This window comes from Oncorhynchus kisutch, unplaced genomic scaffold (assembly GCF_002021735.2).
Source record: "Oncorhynchus kisutch isolate 150728-3 unplaced genomic scaffold, Okis_V2 Okis07a-Okis12b_hom, whole genome shotgun sequence".
NCBI classification, from domain to species: Eukaryota; Metazoa; Chordata; class Actinopteri; order Salmoniformes; family Salmonidae; genus Oncorhynchus; species Oncorhynchus kisutch.
Window position 1 is genome coordinate 5,102,387 of NW_022261984.1, and position 9,465 is coordinate 5,111,851.

The following is a 9,465-nucleotide window of genomic DNA, read 5'->3' on the forward strand; positions in this document are numbered from 1 at the left end:
ATGGATCTTCCTGGTATGATAGTTCCCTGTCCATCGTCACAAATAGCTTACAGAGACAGTGGTAACCGTGGAGATGTCCAGGGACATTGTTTATACCAAGGAAGATGTTTTCGGGGGAACTATGTCTTTGAAGAGTCCATGTGTGAAACTCCAGATATGTCTACTTACTACCAGACTGGGAATGAAGTGACCCCAAGAAGCACACCACAACCTGGCTACTCAGGTAAGGGGGGCGCGCATGCACACGCACACACACGCACACGCACACACGCGCACATGCACACAGGCGCACACGCGCACACGTACGTATAATCCCTTATATTATATTCAGACAGTTCATATTACTGTAGTTAATATAAAGTCCTTCTCTGGTCAGGTTCTGATAGCTCAGGGAAGAGACCCTTCCTAGTTGCTGCAGTGTGTCTGGGGCTGCTGTGTGTTCTCCTACTGGCTGGGATCATTGGCCTGTCAGTCTCCTGTAAGTTTGACAAGTACAATTGTGCTTATCATTTATTTCTAGGTAACAAGTATGAAATGGTTTAGAAAGCAACCATTGCTTCATTCGTTTTTAGATCACGTTCACATTGCCAACCTATAGACTGACATTGTAATCTTAAGAATTTGCTTTCTGGTCAATGAGTTGATATTTATTTTCTTTGTAGAATATTGATTCAATTCATTGTGATTTCACCTTGTAAATAACTGTGTTTTTCTGTTCACCTTTTTTGGTCTCTGGATATGCTGCTAATATGTTCAACAACAGATCTGTTAGTTTAAAAAATAAAAATGTAATAAACATCAATAAATAATATGGAGTGACTGCCGTTCTGGATTTTCTGGAACCCAATTTGCTGTTGCTAAAAAATACGGAGAATTCTGCGCATGCGGGATCCACTAGCCTACCTGCGTTCAATTGCTGCTCGGTGACTCCACTGCCGCTTGTACACATAACAGCTTGAACAAACGTAGGTCTTTGTCTGTTGGAACAGTAGGCCATTGCAAACATAAGTATGACACAAACAGTTTGTCTAGCAATTTCATTTTTTCAGGAGGGGAATAATATGCAGCAATTTAGGCAATCTTTGTGTGGTTTACACAGTATATCAAACATACAAGAAACAGACAGGCAGTCAATAGCGATGGTAATGTTATTCTTTCATCATCATCATCATTGTAAGCATTGGCTGAACAGAAGGCAGACTGCTGGCTATATGTCAGCATAACTATAATGATTACATCTCACACAAAACGCTACTTGTTTTGCCCCAGTGCAATCTGAAGACTGCGTCCTGTTTGTGCTAGCTGTGGCAATATCCACTACAACAGACAGAATGATGTAGCCTTCAAATATATTTTTAGAACGTCATATATTTTGGGAAAGTTCGTTCAAATCTCAACTGATCAGAAATATGAGGCAGAGACATAGGCTACATCATCATATGATCAAATTGGTTGATGGTTCAGAAGAGGGTGAGTAAAGTGAAACACGTGTGTGTACAACATATGCGCAGAGCGTGATTCGGATCATTAACGTTTGAGAAATAATCTTTAAAGGGTAGGACAGGGGCAAGGGCGAAAACCCTGTATTCGTAGCCTCGGCCTAAATAATAATATGTCTAACATAATAAAGATAAATGTATAGGTGTATAGGTTCTGAAATTGATTGATTGTATTGCAATGCAATGTGTTGTTAAAGTTCAGTTAACAGCGAAAACCTGTACCGAAGGATGGCAGAGGTTTGGCTGCAGCTGTTACTACATCTCTACTGAGGTGAACACCTGGGATTATGCCAGACAGGACTGTCTGAACAGAGGAGCAGACCTGGTGATCGTAAACAGCGAAGATGAACAGGTAAGAGAGAGTGTATTCGAGGGAAAACATATGTTATTGTAAGGGTTGCGGAACTGGTGGCAGTGAAGTCAGACGCAGGAGAGCAGAAATAGGTCATAGCTGGAGCAGTTTCATTTCAAAACCAACGGCAATAAAAAAAGAACCTACATGGGTACAAAACCCGACATGCACCAGTAACATAGTGCACCAGCATTTACAAACAAACAATTCCACATTCCACACAAGGACAGGGGGGACAGGGGATTAAATACACAACACTTAATGAGGGAAATGGAAACCAGGTGTGTAGGAAAACAAGACAAAACAAATGGAAAATGAAAAGTGGATCGGCGATGGCTAGAAGACCGGTGACGCCGACCGTCGAACACCGCCCGAAACGACTTCGGTGGAAGTCGTGACAGTTATTAAATCACTTTGAAATCAAAACTGAAGTCTTTCAAGACCTCAGCTGACAAGAAGCTTCCCATCCTGTTGGGGGGAATGCAGAGAACTGTGGGTTGGCAGGGCACTACATTGCTGCCTGCCATGAGATCAACCAACCTGCACCTGTCTTCTATGCCATTGTGTTGTTACTGTTAACGCTATTGTCCATTGTATGTATGTTTATTTTCTTACTGATTTCTAGTTTTAAATACAACACCATCCCCCCACCATTGGTTATTTTTGCTACTGATTGTCATTGATGTTAATATAGTCAATGAATCATTCCATTTCCAACGTAAGCTTTGGCAATATGTACATTGTTATGTCATGCCAATAAAGCAAGTCAAAATGTTAAGAGATAGATAGAGGTGGCTCTACAAACTATTGACCCAGGAGGGGGTGAGGGGGTTGAAATTGTTATGCATGCTCAAGTTTTCAGTTTTTATGTCTTATTTCTTATTTGTTTCACAATAAAAAAATATGTTGCATCTTCAAAGTGGTAGGCATGTCATGTAAATTAAATGATACAAACCCCCCCAAAAAATCCATTTTAATTCCAGGTTGTAACAAAATAGTAAAAATGCCAAAATACTTTCACAAGCCACTGTACTTGTCCTCTTGCTCAGTTGTGCACCGGGGCCTCCCACTCCTCTTTTATTCTGGTTAGAGACAGTTTGCGCTCTTCTGTGAAGGGTGTAGTACACAGCGTTGTACGAGATCTACAGTTTATTGGCAATTTCTCGCATGGAACAGCCTTAATTTCTCAGAACAATAATAGACTGGCGAGTTTCAGAAGAAAGCAGTTTGTTTCTGGCCATTTTGAGCATGTAATCGAACCCACAAATGCTGATGCTCCAGATACTCGACTAGTCTAAAGAAGGCCAGGTTTATTGCTTTAATCAGAACAATATTTTTCAGCTGTGATAACATAATTACAAAAGGGTTTTCTAATGATCAGTTAGCCTTTTAAAATGATAAACTTGGATTAGCTAGCACAATGTGCCATTGGAACATAGGAGTGATGGTTGCTGATAATGGGCCTCTGTACGCCTATGCAGATATTCCCTAAAAAATCTGCCGATTCCAATAGTAATTTACATTAACAATGTCCACCCGTTATTTCTGATCAATATGATGTTATTTTAATGGACAAAAAAAGGCAAAGGGTGGTTACTTTTGAACACTTTTTTGGTTACTACATGATTCCATATGTGTTATTTCATAGTTTTGATGTCTTCACTATTATTCTATAATGTAGAAAATAGTAAACATAAAGAAAAACCCTTGAATGAGTCGGTGTGTCCAAACCTTTGACTGGTACTGTATATCTTTCTCAACAAAGGTATTTCTCACTACATTTGATCGATGGATCTGGATTGGTCTGACGGACAGAGGGACACAGGGAACCTGGAAATGGGTGGACGGCACACCACTCACCAAAGCGTAATATCTACAACTACTCTTATGAAAAGGCACTGAACAATTAAAGTTGAAAACATTGATATTTTTCAGGATGATGTTTTTACCATCGAGTCTAACTGTATGACTGGTGTTTACCCTGTAGGTTCTGGTGGTGGTCAGAACCTGATTCTGCCACTGGAGAGAAGGACTGTGCTATGATGTATGGAGGTGTACAAAATATTCCTCTACGCGCATGGAATTACTTTAGGTGTGACTTGAAATTGGAATGGATTTGTGAGGTGTTTTTTTCTTAACAATACCATTACAACATTGTCTACTCTCAAACAACAACACACACACACCTTAAACTTGTCATGCCATATTATGCTTGTGATATTGTCACAATAAAGTTGATTTTCGGTTTTATAGCAGCTTCTAGTGGTCAATATGAGTAATGGTTATTCTCCTTTATTTATCTATGCCAGGGCTGGCCAACCCTGTTCCAGGAGAGCTATTCCCTCATGTAGGTTTTCATTTCAACTCCAGTTGTAACTAAACTGGTTCAGTTTATCAACCAGCTAAGTAATAGAATCAGGTGTACTACTTTAGTAAAGTAAAATGAAAACCTACAGGACAGCTAGCCAGCCAGTTTTAGAGGAATGATTCAATACATTTTTCTAATTAACTGCCAATATGCCAACATTCCATTCAAACAACGCAGTCAATCCACAGCAATACGCTGGCTGAAATCAGTTGATGATAGGACTTAGACAAGTTGTAAATGCAACAAGTACTGATATTGTATCATATAATAGCACTCACAGCTTTACAAGAAAACTAAATCTGATACATGTATGGTCTGTTTACATATATTTGCGAGGCTATTTATTCATAAAATTGGTATTAAACCTGTATTAAAAGCATTTATAATTATATTGCAATATTTTAGATTGACTATAATTCCATTACACAACTTCTGATATGCCATACTTTTATTTTCTTGCTGAAGTAAAAGCAGGAAATGCATCACCTACTGTATGCCTCTACTGCCATTCATTTCAATTCGACTGGTTTTGGATTTCTCCCTGACCAAGATGGCTGCCATTTGGCCCCCGTATGGAACTTTGCAGTATCATGACAGCGCCCATCTAGTAATTTCATAGGATATCTATATATACAGTGAAGTAGAAATCTTAGGTCCTGTTCCACAGCCAAGGCGAGGCGATGCAACAACCAATAGTTACGTGCCACGTCATCGAATGTGTCATCGACTGACAAATTGCTGTAACATACCGTATGACGTGGTTAGCTGATACTTCAAATACCTTTCCAGGCGTTTTAAGATCTGTCAAGCGTTAGCAGCATCTAAGCTTTGGAACGCGTACATTATTTTCCCAAGAGATATACATTACACTGCACATTTCTCATCACAACTGAAAACGGATTAACAATGTTATATTTACCAGTAGTAATAAAAGGGCCTACCTTTAACTTAATACTGTGGACACAAACCACACAATCAGCATTGTCCCAGAGTGGTCTGTTTGCAGGACCAGATGTAGTAGTCTCTTTAAATGCCTGTTTATGTGTTTGTGAGTCCAAAATTGTGCCCTATCACCTATATAGTGCACTACTTTTGACCAGAGCCCTATGGGACCTGGTCAGTGAAATAGCACCCTATCCCCTACTTTTGACCAGAAAAGTAGAACAAGTAGTACCAGCATAACTCCACCAGGGAAGATAATATACCCGACACAGTACTGAATCAAATAAATGACAGAAATTGGACACAAAATAACACACTTGACTGCTTTAATTTGATTTAAAAACCACAAACAAATCCTAGCCCTGTATCTAGTTTAGACCAAAACTATTTCTTCAGTCACCCCATTTACTTCTAAAATAAAACTATTGTATCCATCCCTTGTATGTTATACTTCCAATGGGAACAGTGCACAGCTTTGATTTTAATTTCACGATGCAACCATGCTGTATGATCTCATAAAAATCTTTGTTCATAAAGATATATTTTTTTCCACTTAGTTCATACAAAAACAATCTCCATTCACAAACAATATTGACCTTATTCACTCAGCAGCCATTGTTCATTGACCAAGGTATTTTTTTTTATGTTACATTTTATAGGGTATACATATTCCATTACATGTTGTATAGGCCTACATTTGATGTGGGACACTCAGAAGAACATGGATAGAGCATTGTCATGTGCTCAGATTTGAAAAGACAAGCGTTGATTAGCTACCACACTAGCCATCTATGGTAGAACATTCATCTGAGAACAAGGTCTAGAGAAACTTTAATTCACTTATAGAAATGTAAATGACTATACATTATTATAAAAACTGTAGACAATACCATGGGGAAAACACAGCTTATCTATCCTACATCATGTCTAACTTCATATCAACAGCATTGATATAAAGGAATAACAAACTATATACCATTTATGCAATAACATGGGTCAAATGAACAACCAACACCCCCACACCGACCCACTCCTCCCCACACCGACCCACACACCGACCCACACTCCTCCCCACACACCGACCCACACTCCTCCCCACACACCTCCCCACACCGACCCACACTCCTCCCCACACCGACCCACACTCCTCCCCACACCGACCCACACTCCTCCCCACACCGACCCACACTCCTCCCCACACCCACACACTCCTCCCCACAACCACATCATATATCATTCTCCATGTGAATCCTCTGGTGCCTCTTAAGGTTGCACTTCTGTGTGAAGCGTTTGCCGCAGTCCGAGCAGCTGTAGGGTCTCTCCCCAGTGTGAACACGCCGGTGGGCTTTCAGGTTGCTTAACTTAGTGAAGCTCCGGCCACACAGGGCGCAGATGAACGGCCTCTCCCCCGTGTGGGTCTGCTGGTGGGCCTTAAGGCTACTGGGATGGGGGAAGACCTTACCACACACTGGGCAGCGGAGGGCCAGCCTCCCAGGGTGGTGATGCTGGTGGTTCCCTTGTTGGGTTGGTGTTTGGGAGGAGGTGAGCCCTCCCTGGGCGGCCCCCCTGTTGTACATTGGGTAGCCGCCCCGCTTGGCAGCATCCCTGTATACTCTCATGCGCGGCAGGGTTTGAGCGCTGGGCTTATATTTGGAAGGAATCCTGTAGTTTAGAGAGCTGAAGACATGACAGCCCGATGAGGAGGAGGAGACAGAGGCCCCCGCTGTACTGGGATTGGTTGGGGGAGCGAAATCTCTAGCTAGCTGCTTCGCCTCTGCCGATTCAGAGGACGACAGAGGCTCTCTTACCAGTCGTAGGTTCGACTGAGCTTGTCTGTGAACGTCAGTATCCGTGTCTAATATTCTATGGCCTATCCACACCGGTGAGGCTCTACTCCTCATTCTGTCACCGTCATTACTGGGTCCTCTGCTCTGGTTCTGAGATGGCACTGCTAGTCTGGGTGTCTGGGTGACCTGTTGGACCTCTGGGTCCGCAGAGGGAAACCCAATAGAGTCCCCTGTACTCTGAACGAGTGTGTCTGAGTCCCGCTGCTCCTCTGTGTAGGTGTGAGCTGCAGACGGCTGTATGGCCACCTTGATTCTCCACGGTTCCATGTCCTCCTCCCCTTCCTCCTCCTTAACACTGCCTACCAGCGAAGGACTGGGAGCTGGAGGAGTGGGAGGAGTTGGTTTAGCTGCTAACTGTGATGACTCCACTGTTTCCTGTCCACAGCTTCTCCACCTGACATCTGGCTCCTCCTCCAGCTTCAGGTCACACCCGCTCAGCAGAAGCAGACCTGGGGAGACAGGTGCAAAACGTTTTGCTACGGTGTGCAACTCATGAAAGCACTACTAATGAGACAACAACATAACATACACCCCCTGAACTCAAAGTATGTCTCGAAAAGTATAGGCTAATTGGTTATATTGTGGTTGTGGGAACCAACCTTAGGCTGGGAAAGAACAGTGGTAGATGAGCATAGCTATTTAGAAACTGTCATAGGGCGAAACAACCCATTTTGGAAACAGTTGCAATACCTACACATTCACCATTTACCCCTTGGTTATACCTAAAAGTATTTTGTGACTCAAAGGAAGCCCCCACTTACTGTCCTGTATTCCTGGAGGTCTGTCATCTGTTTCCTCATTGTAGACATCGGTCCTGCCACAGTCTCCACACCTGGCCCTCTGACTGACATCCTTCAGCTGACTCTCTGCCCGCTGCAGCAAGATCCGCAGAGACTCCACTTCCTGGTGGCTCCGTGTCACTTCCTGTTGACCACGTCTTACCTCCTCCAGGAAGCCATCCTCCACCAGTCTGGTGATCTCATACATGGCTGACTTTAGGACCGTCTCCATGACTCCCGAGAGCTGGGTCTGGAAGGTGAGGACGAGGTTCTCCGACATACTGCTTGTGTGTCTTTTTCACAGATCAATTCACAGTGGGATCTGCACCAGGAGCAAGTCAGGATTGTGTGTGTGTGTGATCCTAAAGTGAATCTCTTCAGAAAGCCCTGTTATTCAGAATAAGTGGGTAGAAATATGCCATGTCTATCACTGACACATCGCCTATCTGTTTCTCTGACCAATAAGAGTGACAGCTCCTCCAGCTCGCTAACAACCAAGTGGCGAAGACCGTCCAGCGCAGAAGAGTGCAACATAAGTTCAATAAAACGGTCACATCGCAAAATTCGACTAGGTAACAAACAAGGTATCAGACAAAAATGGGGTCGCATCAGGCTTGCTAAAAAAAAATAGCTAGCTAGCTAACATGATACTGGTACAAGCCTTGTTACAAGTCAATAATGGAACATTTTTCAACATACAGTACTATTGATTAAAAACGTTATTACCAAAAGGCTGACAGCACTTCATGAACATGGGGTAGTTGTCTCCAGATTTTTGTTTAAATTGAAGAAAACGAAAAAAAACATGCTAATCGACGATGGATTCCGGAAATTCGATTGTTTTCAATCGCACGTCACCCTTCTGCTGTACGGTGGCCCTGCGTGATCAACGTCCGCATGGTAAGGGAACGTTTTATGAAACGCGTTAATAGAACAAGTGAAACCTTTTTGCGACAAATTATACATATTTGTGGGGTAGAGAATTACTTCGATAATTACTCCACTTCGTCTATCTATGATGAAAATATAGTTGTAAGCTATACAATTAGTTAAAAACATATTTACCAATGGAATTAAAGGGATTGCAAAAATCGCTGAAGTTGGAGACTTTTATCTCCCTCACCAACTTCAAACATCTGCTATCTGAGCAGCTAACCGATCGCTGCAGCTGTACATAGTCTATCGGGAAATAGCCCACCCAATTTTACCTACCTCATCCCCATACTGTTTATATTTATTTACTTTTCTGCTCTTTTGCACACCAATATCTCTACCTGTACATGACCATCTGATCATTTATCACTCCAGTGTTAATCTGCAAAATTGTAATTATTCGCCTACTTCCTCATGCCTTTTGCACACAATGTATATAGACTCTATTTTTTTCTACTGTGTTATTGACTTGTTAATTGTTTACTCCATGTGTAACTCTGTGTTGTCTGTTCACACTGCTATGCTTTATCTTGGCCAGGTCGCAGTTGCAAATGAGAACTTGTTCTCAACTAGCCTACCTGGTTAAATAAAGGTGAAATAAAATGTTTAAAAAATATAAAAAAATATCCGGTAGTTTGTACACTTTAGCAAGAAGTTCTGAAAGTAGCCCTCACGAGCCAAAAGTGGATCCGATAATTGCGTACTACATCACATATGTGCAGATTTGTCACCATGTCATTGATCT

The 9,465-nt window shown here is 42.1% G+C and overlaps 2 protein-coding genes across 4 annotated transcripts; one reads left to right on the top strand and one right to left on the bottom strand.

Moving 5' to 3' along the window:
* Nucleotides 1–5: 5 nt before the first annotated feature.
* LOC109884070 (C-type lectin domain family 4 member E-like) lies at nucleotides 6–4,120 on the top strand. 3 transcript variants are annotated; one of them, XM_031814994.1, is made up of 5 exons: nucleotides 8–223; nucleotides 377–478; nucleotides 1,697–1,851; nucleotides 3,617–3,717; nucleotides 3,839–4,120. In XM_031814994.1, exons 1-5 carry the CDS (start codon nucleotides 16–18, stop codon nucleotides 3,987–3,989), a joined length of 717 nt encoding a protein of 238 aa, XP_031670854.1. In that variant the 5' UTR covers nucleotides 8–15; the 3' UTR covers nucleotides 3,990–4,120. The 3 variants fall into 3 exon arrangements, 2 of the variants coding, with proteins under 2 accessions (XP_031670855.1, XP_031670854.1); XM_031814995.1 differs by lacking the exon at nucleotides 3,839–4,120 and having other exon boundaries at nucleotides 6–223; nucleotides 3,617–3,762; XR_004206955.1 differs by lacking the exons at nucleotides 8–223; nucleotides 377–478 and adding an exon at nucleotides 744–965 and having other exon boundaries at nucleotides 3,839–4,119.
* A 1,350-nt stretch (nucleotides 4,121–5,470) lies between these two features.
* On the bottom strand, nucleotides 5,471–8,668 carry si:ch73-109d9.3 (zinc finger protein 853). The gene is made up of 3 exons (XM_031814768.1): nucleotides 8,514–8,668; nucleotides 7,770–8,109; nucleotides 5,471–7,457 (listed from the first exon to the last, which is right to left on the bottom strand). The coding sequence occupies exons 2-3, from the start codon at nucleotides 8,065–8,067 to the stop codon at nucleotides 6,388–6,390; spliced, it is 1,368 nt and encodes a 455-aa protein (XP_031670628.1). The 5' UTR covers nucleotides 8,068–8,109; nucleotides 8,514–8,668; the 3' UTR covers nucleotides 5,471–6,387.
* Between the last annotated feature and the right edge of the window lie 797 nt (nucleotides 8,669–9,465).

Coding starts and splice junctions, on each gene's coding strand:
- LOC109884070 (XM_031814994.1), top strand. CDS start 16: ATGATAGTTCCCTGTCCATCGTCACAAATAGCTTACAGAGACAGTGGT. Junction 224..376: donor ACCACAACCTGGCTACTCAG/GTAAGGGGGGCG, acceptor TTCTCTGGTCAG/GTTCTGATAGCTCAGGGAAG. Junction 1,852..3,616: donor TAAACAGCGAAGATGAACAG/GTAAGAGAGAGT, acceptor TTCTCAACAAAG/GTATTTCTCACTACATTTGA.
- si:ch73-109d9.3 (XM_031814768.1), bottom strand. CDS start 8,067: ATGTCGGAGAACCTCGTCCTCACCTTCCAGACCCAGCTCTCGGGAGTC. Junction 7,458..7,769: donor ACCTCCAGGAATACAGGACA/GTAAGTGGGGGC, acceptor CTGTCTCCCCAG/GTCTGCTTCTGCTGAGCGGG.